The sequence below is a fragment of the Anomaloglossus baeobatrachus genome, chromosome 8 (assembly GCF_048569485.1).
Source record: "Anomaloglossus baeobatrachus isolate aAnoBae1 chromosome 8, aAnoBae1.hap1, whole genome shotgun sequence".
Lineage (NCBI taxonomy): Eukaryota > Metazoa > Chordata > Amphibia > Anura > Aromobatidae > Anomaloglossus > Anomaloglossus baeobatrachus.
Genome location: NC_134360.1, coordinates 104,803,126 through 104,821,392, shown reverse-complemented (window position 1 = coordinate 104,821,392; position 18,267 = coordinate 104,803,126). Strand labels below are relative to the sequence as shown.

General features: G+C 45.7%; 1 protein-coding gene across 1 annotated transcript; it reads left to right on the top strand.

Moving 5' to 3' along the window:
* Positions 1-7,010: 7,010 nt before the first annotated feature.
* On the top strand, positions 7,011-7,457 carry LOC142250036 (uncharacterized). The gene has a single exon (XM_075322097.1). It carries the CDS (start codon positions 7,011-7,013, stop codon positions 7,455-7,457), a length of 447 nt encoding a protein of 148 aa, XP_075178212.1.
* Positions 7,458-18,267: the final 10,810 nt, after the last annotated feature.

The window sequence follows — 18,267 nt, the reverse complement described above, 5'->3', positions numbered from 1 at the left end:
TGAATGACTTTTTTTCTACGGTTTTTATACAAGAAAATGCCATGGCAGATGACATGACCAGTGATACCATAAATTCACCCTTGAATATTACCTGCTTAACCCAGCAGGAAGTACGCCGCCGCCTCGAAATCACTAAGGTTGACAAATCTCCGGGCCCGGATGGCATACACCCCAGAGTACTACAGGAATTGAGTTCTGTGATAGATAGACCATTATTTTTAATCTTCTCAGATTCCTTAATAACAGGGTCGGTACCGCAGGACTGGCGCATAGCAAATGTGGTGCCAATATTCAAAAAGGGGACAAAAACTGAGCCGGGAAATTATAGGCCGGTAAGTTTAACCTCTACGGTTGGTAAAATCCTTGAGGGTTTCTTGAGAGATGCTATACTGGAGTATCTCAAGAAAAATAACCTTATGACAGAGTATCAACATGGGTTTATGAGGGATCGATCCTGTCAAACTAATTTGATCAGCTTCTATGAAGAGGTAAGTTCAAGTCTGGACCAGGGAAATGCAGTGGATGTTGTGTATATGGACTTTTCAAAAGCTTTTGATACGGTGCCACACAAAAGGTTGGTACATAAAATGAGAATAATGGGGATAGGGGAAAATATGTGTAACTGGGTTAAAAACTGGCTCAGTGATAGGAAACAAAGGGTGGTTATTAATGGTACGTACTCGGACTGGGTCTCAGTTCATAGTGGGGTACCACAGGGGTCAGTATTGGGCCCGCTTCTTTTCAACATATTTATAAATGACCTTGTTGGGGGCATGCGGAGTAGAATTTCAATATTTGCAGATGATACTAAACTCTGCAGGGTAATCAATACAGAGGAGGATAATTTTATATTACAGGGAGATTTATGTAAATTGGAGGATTGGGCTGAGAAGTGGCAATTGAAGTTTAATGTAGATAAATGTAAGGTCATGCACTTGGGTAGAGGAAATAAAATTTATAATTATGTACTTAATTGTAGAGCACTGGGTAAAACAGACACAGAAAAAGACTTGGGTGTACGGGTGGATGGTAAACTTCACTTTAGTGGACAGTGTCAGGCAGCTGCTGCCAGGGCTAATAAAATAATGGGATGTATTAAAAGAGGTATAAGTGTTCATGAAAAAAATATAGTTCTACCTCTGTACAAGTCACTAGTGCGACCGCACTTAGAATACTGTGTACAATTCTGGTCACCGATATATAAGAAGGATATAGCTGAACTGGAGAGGGTGCAGAGAAGAGCGACCAAGATTATTAGAGGAATGGGTGGGCTGCAATACAAAGACAGGTTATTAAACTTGGGGTTATTTAGTTTGGAAAAACGAAGGCTTAGGGGGGATCTAATCACAATGTATAAATATATGAGGGGACAGTACAGAGACCTTTCCAAAGATCTTTTTACACCTAGGCCTGCGACTGGAACACGGGGGCATCCGCTACGTCTTGAGGAAAGAAGGTTTAATCATAATCACAGACGAGGATTCTTTACTGTACGAGCAGTGAGACTATGGAACTCTCTGCCGCATGATGTTGTAATGAGTGATTCACTACTAACATTTAAGCAGAGCCTGGACGCCTTTCTTGAAAAATTTAATATTACCAGTTATGTATATTAGATTTTATGACAGGGTATTGATCCAGGGAACTAGTCTGATTGCCGGATGTGGAGTCAGGAAGGAAATTTTTCCCCATTGGAACTTGTTTGCCACATTGGGTTTTTTTTTTGCCTTCCTCTGGATCAACATGTTAGGCTACGGGTTGAACTAGATGGACTTAGAGTCTCCCTTCAACCTTAAAAACTATGATACTATGATACTATGAAGGAGAAATGCTAAAACCTGGAATTTTAGGAAAGCTGATTTCAACAAATTAAGGGAAGAGCTTAAATGTGTAGATTGGGACAAAGTCATGGTAACTGGGGATACTGAACATAAATGGGGAAAGTTTAAGGATATACTGCTAGAGTCCTGTAAAAAACGTATACCCTCTGGTAATAAAATGTCCCGGAATAAAAAGAAACCACTATGGATAAATAAGACTGTACAAAGTATAATAAAACAAAAACAAAGGGCGTTTAAAATCTTGAAGGCTGAGAATACAGAAATAGCATTTCAGGAGTATAAAGATATCAATAGGAAATGCAAAAAAGAAATCAAACAAGCAAAACTAGCTACTGAAACAAAAATCGCCAATGACATTAAAATAAATCCCAAAATCTTTTATAAATACATTAATGCCAAAAGGAAAACAAAGGATTGTATTGGCCCCTTAAAATATAATAACAAGTTAGTTATAGAGGACAAACAAAAGACTGAGATATTAAATAGGCATTTCTCATCTGTGTTCACCAAGGAACTGACTGTACCAGGGATCATTCAACAAGTGAAAAATCAAAGTTCCCCACTAGATATAATTAATTTAACACAAGAAGAAGTACGCCTACATCTGAGTAAATTAAACATTGACGAATCCCCAGGGCCAGATGGCATTCATCCACGAAAATTGAGGGAATTGAGCTCCGTAATTGACAGACCGCTGTATCTCATCTTTTTAGACTCGCTTGTAACAGGGTGGGTGCCTCAGGATTGGAGGATTGCTGATGTGGTACTGATATTTAAGAAAGGTAAGAGGGTAGATCCAGGCCACTACCGTCCAGTAAGCCTGACATCAGTAGTATGCACAGTTTTTGAGGGCATTTTAAGTGATGACATGCAAAAATATGTTGCAGAAAATAATATAATAACTGACAGCATGGATTCATGAAAGATAAGTCGTGTCTAACCAACCTGTTGGGGTTCTATGAGGGGGTAAGTGCAAACCTGGATATTGGTAATGCAGCTGATGTGATTTATTTGGACTTTGCAAAGGCATTTGATACTGTACCACATAATAGCCTTATACTAAAGCTCCAGAAGCAAGGACTAGGGGAAACTATATGCAACTGGGTAAGGAATTGGCTAAAAGATAGGAAACAAAGAGTAGTCATAAATGGTATCTTCTTTAAATGGGCTATAGTCAGCAGTGGGGTGCCGCAGGGATCTGTGCTAGGACCAATTCTTTTTAATATCTTTATTAATGACCTTGTGGATGGGATTGATAGTAAAGTGTCAGTCTTTGCTGATGACACCAAACTATGTAGGATATTAAAAACTGACCTTGATAGTACAATATTACAAAAAGATATGGATAAGATGTCAGAATGGGCAGATACTTGGCAAATGAGATTTAATGTTGATAAATGTAAAGTAATGCACCTAGGACATAGTAATCCTATAACTGCATATACATTAAATGGAAGTAAACTTGGGACTACAGATCAGGAGAAGGACTTGGGTATTCTCATTACAAATAAGCTGAGCAGCAGCACTCAATGTCAAGCAGCAGCTGCAAAAGCAAACAAGATTCTAGGGCAGTGATGGCGAACCTATGGCACGCGTGCCACCAGGGGCACGCTGAGCCCATTCTGCTGGCTCGCGTGCTGTCGCCCGACCCTGCAGCTTTGATCTGCTAGTGCAGTCGCGCCAGCAGATCAAATCTGTGTTGGAGCGGAGGAGACATTTCTCCTCCGCTCTGACACTCCTCCTCCCCCAGGCTGCAGGTGTGTTGCCTAGGAGACGGAGGAGTGTCAGCGAGCGGTGCCGGCGCCGTCTGCTGGCCGCGTGGGAACTGAGGACCCAGCAGCGCGCAGCGGGGGAGAGTGTGCAGGTAAGTTGTGTGTTGCTTTTTTTTTTTTTTTTTAAAATATATAACTCGTGTGCGGCTGTGCCAAGGTGGGGATGGGGGGGCAGCGCCAGCATGGGGTGGGGGAACGCACATGCCAGCGTGGGGTGGGGGTGAACGCACATGGCAGCGTGGGGTGGGGGGGAACGCACCTGGTAGCGTGGGGTGGCGGTGGGGGAACGCACTTCGCAGCGTGGGGTGGCGAAGGGGCAACACACTTGGTAGCGTGGGGTGGAGGTGGGGGAACGCACATGCCAGCATGGGGTGGGTGAGGGGGAACGCACATGCCAGCATGGGGTGGGGGAGGGAGAATGCACATGCCAGCATGGGGTGGGGAAGGGGGAACGCACATGCCAGCATGGGGTGGGGACATGCATGCCAGCATGGGGGGAAACATGCTTGCCAGCATGGGGGGGGGGGGCATGCATGCCAGGATGGGGAACAATGCATGCCAGGATGGGGAACAATGCATGCCAGGGTGGGGAAACATTCATGCCAGGATGGAGGAAACATGCATGCCAGGATGGAGGAAACATGCATGCCAGGATGGGGAAACATGCATGCCAGGATGGAGGAAACATGCATGCCAGGATGGAGGAAACATGCATGCCAGGATGGAGGAAACATGCATGCCAGGATGGAGGAAACATGCATGCCAGGATGGAGGAAACATGCATGCCAGGGTGGGGGAAACATGCATGCCAGGATGGGAAAACATGCATGCCAGGATGGAGGAAACATGCATGCCAGGATGGAGGAAACATGCATGCCAGGATGGGAAAACATGCATGCCAGGATGGAGGAAACATGCATGCCAGGATGGGAAAACATGCATGCCAGGATGGAGGAAACATGCATGCCAGGATTGGGAAAACATGCATGCCAGGATGGAGGAAACATGCATGCCAGGATGGGGAAAACATGCATGACAGGATGGAGGAAACATGCATGCCAGGATGGAGGAAACATGCATGCCATGATGGGGAAACATGCATGCCAGGATGGAGGAAACATGCATGCCAGGATGGAGGAAACATGCATGCCATGATGGGGAAGCATGCATGCCAGGATGGAGGAAACATACATGCCAGGATGGGGGAAACATGCATGCCAGGATGGGGGAAACATGCATGCCATGATGGGGAAACATGCATGCCAGGATGGAGGAAACATACATGCCAGGATGGAGGAAACATGTCACGATAGGGTACATTTACCAGGAAGGGGTACATTTACCTGGATGAGGGTAAATTAACCAGGATTGGGAACATTTACCAGGATGGAGGACATTTACCAGGAATGGGGTACATGCCGGGATGGGGGAACATTTACCAGGATGGAGGACATTTACCAGGAATGGGGTACATGCCATGATGGGGGAACATTTACAAGGATGGGCAATATGTCAGGATGGGGTACATTTACCAGCATGAGGGAACATGCCAGAATGGGTAACATTTACCAGGATGGAGGACATTTACCAGGATGGGGCCGTGATAGGGACAAATATACCAGAATGTAGGAAATATATATCAGGATGGGGGACATGTTTACCAGGAAGTGGCCGAGGAAGGGGGACATAACTACACAATGAAGGGGTGGGGGAACCACTCGTACGTCTTTATGGGATTTCAAGATGTTCAGACTTTGAAATGTAGATGTGGATTACAGGGTGACCTCTGATTGCATTCCAGGCTAAAATCTCTGTCTAATATGCTGCAATTTTTTCCAGAAAGATCAATCCAACTGCTGTGTCTGGAAAGGGCAGGGGCTCAACTTCAATGTGTGGTAAGCATGAGCGTGATGCCCCTGCTGAAGAGAAGATGGCAAAGGTAAGGTTAAAATCAATTATTTACATGATAGGATTGGTTGGCACTTCGGAAAAAAAATTGGGTTTAGGGCTACAGTTTGGGCAATTGGCCTGTAAAAGGTTCGCCATGACTGTTCTAGGGTGTATAAAAAGAGAGATTAGATCCCGTGATCCCAACGTATTGTTACCCCTCTATAAATCACTTGTAAGGCCACATCTGGAATATGGGATCCAGTTTTGGGCTCCACATTTTAAAAAGGACATTCAGAAGTTAGAGTCAGTTCAAAGGCAGGCAACTAGACTACTACAAGGGATGGAAGGCCTCCCATATGATGACAGGTTGAAAAAGTTAGATATGTTTAGCTCTAAAAAAGACGTCTCAGAGGAGATCTCATTTATATGTATAAATACATGTGTGGTCAATATAAAGGACTGGCACATGACTTATTTCTTCCAAAGACAATACTAAGGACCAGGGGGCACTCACTGCGAGTGGAAGAAAAGCGATTCCGACAGCTAAATAGGAAAGGGTTCTTTACAGTTAGAGCAGTCAGACTGTGGAATGCCCTACCACAAGAGATAGTAATGGCAGATACTATAACAACTTTTAAAAAAGGGCTGGATGATTTCCTCAGTACACAAAACATTGTTGGTTATAAATTACTTTGTGACCAGGTGTAGAACTGGTGGAGGAAGGTTGAACTAGATGGACCTAGGTCTTTTTTCAACCTTAGTAACTATGTAACTATGTAACTTCAAACTTGGAAACTCACTGAGTTACCACAGGGTAAAAAGGCAATCAAGTGCAAGTGGGTATTTAAAACCAAATATGACTCTGAAGGTAAAGTCCACAGATTTAAAGCGAGGTTGGTCGCAAAAGGATAGTCTCAAAAATATGGCGAAGACTATGATGCTACTTTTTCCCCAGTCGCCAAGCAGACAACATTTAGAGCCTTGATGGCTGTAGCTGCTGTACAAAAGATGTTTGTCAGACATTTGGATATCAAAACTGCATTTTTAAATGGTGACATTGAGGAGGACTTATACATGACTCAACCTGAAGGTTATATAAAGGAAGGTGAACAGAATCTTGTTTGCAAACTACAAAAATCTCTTTATGGTCTTAAGCAATCGGCAAGAGCATGGAACACCAAAATGAACAAAGTCTTGTTAGAAGAAGGATTTAAAAGAGGTCAAGCGGATCCATGCTTATATACGAGATATACAGATGGAAAGTGGATGTATATTCTCTTATATGTGGACGATGTAATTGTAGTTCATCAAGAAGAAGCCGAAATTGGGAAAATTACTGAAATTTTGAACCAGCATTTTGAAACAAAAGACCTTGGAAATGTGACATTATCTAGGAACCCATATCCAGAGAGAGGAAGATGGAAGTTTTCTTCTAAATCAAAGTTCAAAAATTAATTCAATTTTGAATCAGTTTGGAATGAAAGAAACCAAAGGTGTATCAACGCCAATGGAATCATCCTACCTGAAACTGGAAGAAGATGACCTGTTGCCTAACAATGAGAAATATCAACAGGCAGTGGGGGCACTTCTATACATATCGACTATGACTCGACCAGATATTACAACAGCAGTTGGAATATTGTGCAGATATGTGGAGAAACCGAGCCAAAAGGACTGGAATGCCGCTAAAAGAGTTCTCCGATATTTAAAAGAGACACAAGGTGTACATTTAAAATTATCTGCAGCAGGAAATCTAAAGCTCACCGGCTATGCTGACGCAGATTGGGCTGGTGATTCGCATGATCGTAAATCCACAAGCGGATACGTATTTAAACTTGGAGAAGGTTCAATCTCCTGGTCTAGTAGAAAACAAGTATCTGTTGCTTTGTCATCTACAGAAGCTGAGTATGTGTCCGCAGCCTATGCAAGTCAGGAGATCATTTGGCTAAGATAACTGATGGATGATCTTGCTAAACCGATAACTCAGCCAACGGTGATATATGAGGACAACCAAGGATGCATTAAACTTGCATGCAGGGAAAAGATCAGTGCTAGAACTAAGCACATCGACGTCAGATATCATTATCTACGTGATTTGATAGATCGTGGCATAATTCAGTTTTTTTATTGTGAGACTGATAAAATGATAGCTGACATTTTGACCAAGCCATTGCCACGACCTAGGTTCCAAGGATTGGGAACCACTATGGTACTAACAGAATAAGTAGTTGTTGAGTGGGGGTGTTGGCCTAATGCATATTGATCTGTATGTATTGCAACAACTATTGTTTGTTTAATATGATGTGATTTTATGTCTGCATGCATATTGTTCAGATGTTAACAAAGTTAAAAAAAAAGGTCCTCATTCACAGACAGGATGTTCCTCCTTCTTCTCCAAGTGTGTTCATTCTAGTGTGGAGCTGGAAGCTGAAGGTCACAGCAGATTTTTCTCTCCCTCTCCCAGAAACCAGACTGATCCTATTCTCATGTTGTAAGCTGGATGTTCTTAATTCTCAATGAATGAACATTCTCTGTTGCTCGTTGTGGACATCACGCTGATTAACCCGCTGCTAACATAAAATTATGTCTGTTCCACATTGCACCAGTTTTTTCTTGTATGTTTTTATGGAGTAGGGTTCTTTTTAATAAATTTGTGAGTACCAGCATTATATGAAATTGTAATAAATATTTGATTAAATAAATTATGATAAACTTTCTTAACCACACAGGTGTTTATTATTATTATTATTATTATTTATTTTTATAGCGCCATTTATTCCATGGCACTTTACAGTGAAAGAGGGTATACGTACAACAATCATTAACAGTACATAACAGACTGGTATAGGAGGAGAGAGGACCCTGCCCGTGAGGGCTCACAGTCTATAGGGAATGGGTGATGGTACAATAGGTAAGGACAGAGCTGGTTGCGCAGTGGTGTATTGGACTGAGGGTTATTGTAGGTTGTAGGCTTGTTGGAAGAGGTGGGTCTTAAGTTTCCTCTTGAAGCTTTCCACGGTAGGGGAGAGTCTGATATGCTGTGGTAGAGCGTTCCAGAGTATGGGGGAGGCATGGGAGAAATCTTGTACGCGATTGTGGGAAGAGGAGATAAGAAAGGAGTAGAGAAGGAGATCTTGTGAGGATCTGAGGTTGCGTGCGGGTAGGTACCGGGAGACTAGGTCACAGATGTAAGGAGGAGACAGGTTGTGGATGGCTTTGTATGTCATGGTTAATGTTTTGAACTGGAGTCGTTGGGCGATGGGAAGCCAGTGAAGGGATTGGCAGAGTGGCAAGGCTGGGAAATAGCGAGGGGAGAGGTGGATTAAGTGGGCCGCAGAGTTTAGGATAGATTGGAGGGGTGCAAGAGTGTTGGAAGGGAGACCAGAGAGCAGGAGGTTGCAGTAATCGAGGCGGGAGATGATGAGGGCATGCACTAATGTTTTTGTTGAATCTTGGTTAAGGAAAGCACGGATCCGGGAGATCTTTTTGAGTTTGACAAATGTGTTTGACAAATTATTGATTTATATTACATTTGCAGAACTTGTTTTCAGTTAATAAATGTTAATTATGGTGAGATCTGCTTTGCTTAAACTTTAGTCAGATATGGATCTCTATCCTCTTTTTTGGTTTAACAACTACTCCTCCTATTAGACACCTCCGCCCCCAGGACTATTCCTACTATTAGACTCCTCCCCCTCCAGGACTACTCCTATTAGACTCCTCCCCAGGACTACTCCTCCTATTAGACTCCTCTCCCCCCAGGACTACTCCTCCTATTAGACTCCTCCCCCAGGACTACTCCTCCTATTAGACTCCTTTCCCCCCAGGACTACTCCTCCTATTATACTTCTCTCCCCCCAGGACTACTCCTCCCATTATACTCATCTCCACCAGGACTACTCCTCCTATTATCCTCCTCTCCCCCCAGGACTACTCCTCCTATTATCTTCCTCTCTCCCCAGGACTACTCCTCCTATTATACTCCTCTCCCCCCAGGACTACTCCCTCTATTATACTCCTCTTCCCCCAGGACTACTCCTCCTATTATACTCCTCACCTCCAGGAATACTCCTCCTATTATACTCCTCTCCCCCCAGGACTACTCCTCCTATTATCCTCCTCTCCCCCCAGGACTACTCCTCCTATTATACACCCCTCCCCCCAGGACTACTCCTCCTATTATACTCCTCTCCCCCCAGGACTACTCCTCCTAGTATCCTCCTCTCTCCCCAGGACTACTCCTCCTATTATACTCCTCTCTCCCCAGGACTACTCCTATTATACTCCTCTCCCCCCAGGACTACTCCCCCTATTATCCTCCTCTCCCCCCAGGACTACTCCTCCTATTATCCTCCTCTCTCCCCAGGACTACTTTTCCTATTATACTCCTCTCTCCCCAGGACTACTACTCCAACACACACACACTGCACAAAACATACCTCCCCCCAAAACACACACACACACCCACAAAAACCGCGCAACACACACACAACGCTCCACAAACAACGCAACACACACAACGCAACACACAAAGAACACCGCTCTCACACCCCCCACACCCAGACAACACCCAGAACATTTACAGCACCCTACACAAACACTTGGCAACTATACACAACATCTATATATATAACAAAAATCATACATTAACTACACAATAAATTCTAGAATACCCGATGCTTTAGAATTGGGCCACCTTCTAGTGTTATATAATCTCCATACTATTATATAGTGGTGGTAGGTCATTGTCTTTGGTTATTAGATGTAAAATGATGTAACCCTTTCATGACCTTTTTATGGTTTATATTATTGCTCTTCATGGTTACACTGTTTGCATAGTTCCCCTATGTTTTTTTCATCTGCAATAATAATATACAAAGCCCGGTCTCATCCACATTGCCCTGTTCTGTTTTGTGTGTTGATTTTAACTATCATTGTCTGTGTGATCTGGTCCGTGTCACGCACCATAAATCCTTTATATAAATTTTGGTCTATTTAGCCTTTATGAATGTATGGACACACATACACAACTTCACCACGGACCGTGCTAAACATTTGTGTTTTGCACAGATGTGTGAAAGAGGCCTTAAAAGACGTAGATTTATTGGACTTTAGCATTGCTAATCCTTTGCTCCAGTATGAGATAAATCACCACAAGTCTGGAGTCTGCTTATTCTCTGCCTGCCATGGAGAACATGTGCATGCTCATCCTTAGATGACTGTCCGCCAAATAATGCTCCAGCCGATTGTTCAGTCAGTAGCTATCGCGGCCATATCTGTCATACATCGGAGCCAAGTGCTCTCCCGAGTTTCTATAACAGAGCTGCTACAACACATCTCTGCTCATCTGTAAGAGAACAAAAGGATCGTCAGTCCAAATTCAGACATGCTATATGCTTTAAAGGGTGGTCCAAAGCCCAAAGTAATTTTAATCTAAATCCTTATCTATTTATTTATTTTCATAATCATCAGGTCACTGCCACAGCTTTTTCCTCCTCCCTAAAATGAAACGTCATAAGTCCCTGCGATGTGCAGGGCCGTATTTGCCACTAGGCACCACCAAAAAGCAATTTTTTCAATTATCAGAGATTATGCATTGCGCCATTAGTTTTTATTATGAGTTAGCATTGCAGTACTTTGAGCATTTCCGTCCAATCTTGATGCCCAGATAGGTGATGTGTTTGGGTGGCCGAAGGAAACGATAGATAGTTTTAAGGCAGTCAATTAGTTGGTCAGAAATGTTTATACTAAAGGCTTACGATTTGGATAGATTTATTTTAAAATTGGATAGGGAGCTATACTTTTCCAATATTGACATTAGCGCCGGGAGACCTTTCGTGGATTGTGACATGATGATAAGGAGGTCTGTGACGCCCTGGCCTATCAGGTCGTCGCAGGGTATTGTGCAATCTGCCCTTCTGCACGGTATCCAATCCTCCTTGTTTATGGATCCTTGTCCTTTGGTAGGGGAAAGTGAAAAAGTGAAAAGGAGTGTGTTGTTGGAGGTGAAACAGAGAGAGGTCAGGAGCAGGGCTCCTTGAGTCTACTAGGTGGCAGACGTTGGTTCATCCCTCACCCGCTCCAAAATCAGGGTACTAGCGCAACAAAGGGATAGGACTTTCCCAAAACACAGTCCAGAAAATCCCAAGCGTGAACTCTGAGAGCAAGCTCACTCCGTTAGCCATACGGGTGAGCGGGACCCAACTAGTTCCATACTATAGGGTCCAACAGTGAGAAGGTGCCACAGAAAAGGCCACAGGCTAACAAGCAACACCAAGGGCACGGATCCACGCGTGCTCCCTCCCTGCTGCAGTGGTGCTCAGAACTCTGGCTTACAAGCTGTCGGTGTCAGTATTCTTGGACTGAGTGAGTACGCAGAAACCCCTTTCCTTCTCTCAACGGCACCCCCATGCACCACCACCACCACCGGGCCCCGGGCACAACCCTCCTACCCACAGAGGGGTTAAACACCTTGCTGCCATACCACCGCCATCGGGCTCCCCAACAGCAGCGGAGGTACACCGTATTACCACGCACCATCGGTGGCGTCACAAACTTCTAACTCCCCTGTACATACTCCCCTTTTCAAACTCGAGTGTCCGCACGAACCCCCGGGTCCGGAGACCGAGCTCGGCCGCTGACACGGGGGCGGTACAGGTCATCTGCAATTGCTGCAGTTTTATGGGTTATACCACCTACTTTAACTCCATGGATATCTCCACAGTTTCTGATGGCTTTTATAAGGGGCTACATCACTAAGACGAAGAGAAGGGGGGACAGCGGGCACCCCTGTCTAGTCCCATTCTGGATATCAAATGGGCTAGTTAGGGATCTGTTAAGTTTAATTCTTGCTGATGGGTGAGTGTACATTTGCAGTGTAGCCTGAGAAAGGTGCGGGTGGAAGTGAAAGTGTGTGAGAGTTTCTTTAAGGAAAGTCCAGCCCACCCTGTCAAACGCTTTTTCCGCGTCCGTGCCCAGTAGGACCAGGGGATTTTTGTTCAAGTTAGTGTATCGCCCCCATGTCAGCGGCCGAGCCGCTCGGATTCGTAACCGCTGTGGTTTGAGGGGTCTCCGGACCCGGGGGTCGTGCGGAAACTCTAATTTAAAAGGGGGATATGTACAGGGGGATTAGAAGTTCGTGACGCCATCCACGGTGCGTGGTAAGATAGAGTACCACCGCTGTTGTTGGGAGCACCCGGTGGCGGTGGTATGGCAGCAAGGTGTTTAACCCCTCCGTGGGTAGGGCGTCTGCCCAGGGGCCCGGTGATGGTAGTGAAGGGGTGATGATTGGGAGGAAAAGGTTTCTGCGTACTCACTCAGTCCAAGAATACTGACACTGACAGCTTGTAAACTAGAATTCTGAGCACCGCTGCAGCAAGGAGGGAGCACGCTTGGATCCGTGCCCTTGGTGTTGCTTGTTAGCCTGTGACCGTTTCCGTGGCACTTTCTTCACTATTTGGACCCTGTAGTGTGAAACTAGTCGGGTCCCGCTCACCCGCATGGCTAATGGAGTGAACTTGCTCTCAGGGTTCACGCTTGGGATTTTCTGGACTGTGTTTTGGGAAAGTCCTATCCCCTCGTTGCGCTAGTACCCCGATTTTGGAGCGGGTGAGGGATGAATCTTGAAGACTTCACCCCCGTCGGGTAAATTACCAGGATGCGTGAAGCTACTTCCGGACTTAGAGTCCACGTACCCCGTCATGCCCTGGCCCCTGCCCGGAGATGGCTCAAGGCAGCCAGCTGCCCTCCTCGGCAGATCCATGCCCCTTGACACGATCCCCTGCGACCGGTGTTCCAGCTCCTACCAGGCCCAGACCAATGTCTGCCACCTAGTAGTCTCAAGGAGCCCTGCTCCCAAAACGGTGACCTCTCACTTCGAGAGTCACCACTCCCCACTCCTCTCCTTTTCACTTCCCTTTCACTTCTCTTTTCTCTTCACACTTCTCACTCTCCCCCACCAACCCCCTAAGTGAGCGGCCCTATTCCCTTCAGGCCCCCTAATGGTGTGTCTGGTGGGTGTAATGCAAAGTGTTCCTAGGGTTTTGACTGGCTCTGATCTTAGCAACATCAAAGGATAGGGATCCGCAACCAAGGAGGATGTGGATACTGTGCAGAAGGACAGGTTGCACAATAATCTGTGACGACCTGATAGGCCAGGGCGTCACATTAGCATACTGAATTAGGTGAAGAATACGTATAGCCTTCCCTTCTTTTGGCCTAAAACACACTTCCGCAAAAAAAACGTCCGTATGACACGTTTTTCGGGTCCGTGTTCCGTATTTTTGGGGCGTTTCTCCGGTACGTATGGCATCCGTGTGATGGCGTATGTGAGCCGTGTGTACGTGTGGAATGTCCGTATTGACACAGAATACGTACGTGTGCAGTCCGTGTGCCGTCCGTTTTTTCAAATACGTATTTTCACACAAATAACCTTGTTAGCCCTTCTAAATGTGCTCCTGGTGTGTTAAATTGGTCAATTAACTACCCAATTTGTTTAGTTTGTTTAAAACACCTTAAAAAACATGGCTTCAGAGGTCATTCTCACATTAGACACACTCCAAAATGTCTCTCTCCAATGAAGCAACCATGTATTTGCTCTGGTTGATATCTAGGAGATTTGGGGTTAGGCGACATATGATTGAAGAAGAGCCACCACTGGAGAAAAGGATGTGGATTCACCCCCTTGTGAAGCTCAGGAAAACACATGGCCATATTAATATTTTATATGGAGAAATGCGGAAATTTCCTCCTAAATTCCAAGCCTACTGCTATCTCACCATGAATTCATTTGACAACATCCTTGGCCTTGTGTACCATTGTTTGAAGCATCAGGACACCTCTATGCGCCTTAGCATCTCCCCTGAGGAACGACTGTTGGTGACTTTACGGTAGGTGTTGTCATGTATACTCATGCTTTATCTGTTATATTGAAATACATGTTAAGTCGCTAAGGCATCATTTTGTTGAAATTATGTAATTTAAAATTATAGTCTTTGTAGAAAACTTATATTGATCACTTAACCACAGTGCAATTTAAAATGAAAATCTGAAAAGTCACATCTACCATTCTATCTCTACCAAAATTGAAGAAACAAGAGGCTTAACTCAAACAAGCTTGTTTATTAAACACAAAATTAAATATTTTTCCAATTTGGAAAGTAAAGATCACATATGCTTTTCCCAACCAAAGAAATTATAAAAAAACATACACAGTATCTCGCCAGTCATTGGATGATACAAATATTTGGTGTGAAATACAAATTACATGAATAGTCTAAGTAATGTCATTTTTTTATTCTATTTCAGTTACCTAGCAACTGGGCAATCCATCAGCAGTCTGCATTTCGAATTCTTATTGGGAAGGTCCACAATTGGCAAGATTATCCTGCATACCTGCACTGTCCTTTGGGAGATCCTTAGGCATCATGTCATGCAGCTGCCTTCAACACAGGAATGGATGCACATTGCAGATGAATTTTTGGAGAAAACAGCTTTCCCAAATTGTATTGGTGCCATTGACGGAAAACACATTAGAGTGAAGAAACCACCGAACTCTGCATCAAGATATTTTAATTATCATAAGTTTTTTTCTGTAGTTATTTTGGCCATGGTTGATACAAACTACTGCTTTTTATTTGCTGATATTGGGGCCCTTGGCAGTGCCTCAGATGCACGCATTATCAGAAGTTCACGTTTAGCAAGACGATTAATGTCTGATAGTTTAAGTTTGCCTGCACCAAGACCATTGCCTGGTACTAATGGCCCAATTGTCCCTTTTGTAATGGTTGCAGATCAGGGGTTTGCATTGTCTAGGCATTTGATGCGTCCATATCCCAGAAGGGGGCTGGATAGATCAAAAGCCCTATTTAATAGCAAATTGGCAAGAGCACATTGCTATGTTGAACGTGCCTTTGGCATTTTGGCCTCAAGATGGCGCATTTATCAAACCACCATCCAACTCCAACCAACCACCGTCAAGGCTGTCATTAAATCGACAGTAGTGTTACATAATTACTGTAGATTACATGAAAGCAATGACGAAGACATTGAGGAGTTGCCTGCTTTAAATGCACCATTTGTAGAGAATGGTAGTGTCAGAACCACTGTGTCCACTTCTGGTCTACAAGTGAGGAATCAGTTTAAAGATTATTTTAGTTTAAATCGCCATAGTCATGTATAATTTTGGCATTGTTATAGTTTTTTATCACTTGGGTACATAAGCATAAACACATATGTATTACAAAAGAGAAAATGACCATACATATGTATAATTTGTGTTTTTTTGGTTGGTTGGTTGTGTTTATGGTCCCCATAAGCTATTGTGATATAACTATATTGTTATAACATCAGAAATTTTTGTTAATCGAAAAACAGTAATACTGAATGTACATGACTAATAAAATTATGGCAATTTTGATTTGAAAAAGTTAGTCCAGAATTATTATTTTACCTATGTATGTATGTTATCTTTTGCAAGACACCCTGTTGTGATGCCCGGGTGGTGGATCCTCTGGGCCGTGCACCGGACTCCCCCAGTGAGGCAACACAGAGCTAACCCCTATACAGGGACTGTCCGGTCACCCCACTAGAGGGCCTAGGTGCACGGTTGCCGGAGCACTAATGGTACTGGGTCAGCGTCCTTCAGGGGACTGGTAGCAAGATGTCTCTAGAGTCACAGAGTTCCTGGAGGCAATGCAGATGACGGAGACCAGGTTCAGGTACCAGGTAGAAACATCAGGCGAGATCTGGATCCTGCTGGACGTGAGGGCAGAGGTCACCAGGTGAAGTCGGGGATCGGAGACAGGTTCAGGCTGAAGGCAGATGATGGGATTCACAGCCGACAGTCACCGGAGGACTTCCTGGGCAATCCGCAGTCAGGACCAGGTTAAGGTGGCAGGGCTGGCTCTGTGGAAGACACAGGGTTAGAGCGAGGCAAGGCACTAGGAGACCTGAACACCTAGCTTACAGAAACACGACGAACAGGCGACGCCCTCCAGGCAGGGAGCTCCTAATATACCTGACCCTGACTGATGTAATATCCTGTTTAGGGAGTGCAGGGCCTTTAAGAGGAAGTCAGTGACCGCGCGCGCGCCCTAATGCACATGCGTGACGCCCGTGTGCCGGAGGCCAGAGCAGGGAGCGGTGCCGAGGAGGACGTGTGGCTGGAGGCAGGAGACCCGGGGACAGGAGCGGTGAGTGAGAAACGACGTCGGGACCCGGGGAGCGTGACAGTACCCCCCCCCCAGGCCCCCCTCCCCGCAACCGGGACAGAAAGGCACGAATCAGAGGAGTACCCACATTCTCACGGGGTTCCCAGGACCTATCCTCGGGACCATAACCTGCCCAATCGACCAGGAAGTACTGCCGTCCCCTGACGGTCTTCATGGCCACGATATCTCTTACCGCATAGATGTCATCATCGGCTATGGGAGGAGGAGGACAGGCATCAGAGGAGAAGGGACCGAGGACAACAGGTTTCAGCAAGGACACATGGAAGGAGTTGGGTATCCGCATGGAGGGCGGTAGCTGCAGCTTGTAGGACACCTCGTTGATCTTCCTGAGGACCTTGAAGGGACCGATGTACCGCGGACCCAGCTTGTACGAAGGAATCTTGAGTCGGACGTACTTGGAGGCAAGCCAGACCAAATCCCCAGGAGAGAAGCAAGGAGGATCAAGACGTCTCTTGTCCGCATGTTTCTTCATTCGTGCAGCAGCATGTCCCAGGGAGGTCTTGACTGAGGCCCATATAGCGGAGAAGTCTCTGGCCAGGGCATCTGCTGCAGGTACATCGGAAGCTGGAGAGACTGGTAACGGCACAGAAGGCTGAAGACCATAGACAACATGGAAGGGAGAACTGGAGGTGGATTCGCTGACCTGGTGGTTATGAGAGAATTCAGCCCAAGGAAGGAGTGTGGACCAGTTGTCCTGGTGAACATTGACGTAGTGACGAAGGAAGGTGGTCATGATCTGGTTGACTCGTTCCACTTGTCCGTTTGACTGAGGGTGGTAGGCAGAGGAAAAGTCCAGAGACACCCCCAGGTGTTCACAGAGAGCCCTCCAGAAGCGTGAGGTGAATTGGGTTCCTCTGTCGGACACGATATGGGCAGGAAAGCCATGCAGCCGGAAGATGTGCTGTATGAAGGCGTCCGCAAGCTCTTGAGCAGAGGGCAATCCGGCCATAGGAACAAAATGAGCCATTTTCGAGAATCGGTCCACCACGACCCAGATGACCGTATGACCGGAAGACAAGGGCAAGTCCGTGACAAAGTCCATGGCTATGTGTTGCCATGGAATGGAAGGAGTCGGCAGAGGGAGAAGAGGACCAAAGGGCAGGTGCTTATGCGTCTTGTTCCGGGCACAGGAGGAACATGCAGAGACGAAGGCGGTGACATCCGTACGAAGAGACGGCCACCAATAGTGACGGGCGATGACACCCCAGGTTTTCTTCTGGCCGGCGTGTCCGGCCATTTTCGAGGAGTGTCCCCATTGGAGGACCTTAAGTCGGTCGGTCTCCGTGACGTACGTCTTCCCAGGAGGGATCTGAGCCAGGGAGACGGGAGCCACTGGGATGACCTTGCTAGGACAGATGATGGGCTGGCTTGGCTCCTCCTCTTGGTCTACCGGAACAAAGGACCGAGACAGGGCATCTGCCCGTACGTTCTTGTCCGCAGGCCGATAGTGTAGCTGAAAATCAAACCTGGCGAAGAAGAGAGACCAACGTGCTTGGCGCGGGTTCAGCCTTTGAGCGGAGCGTATATACTCCA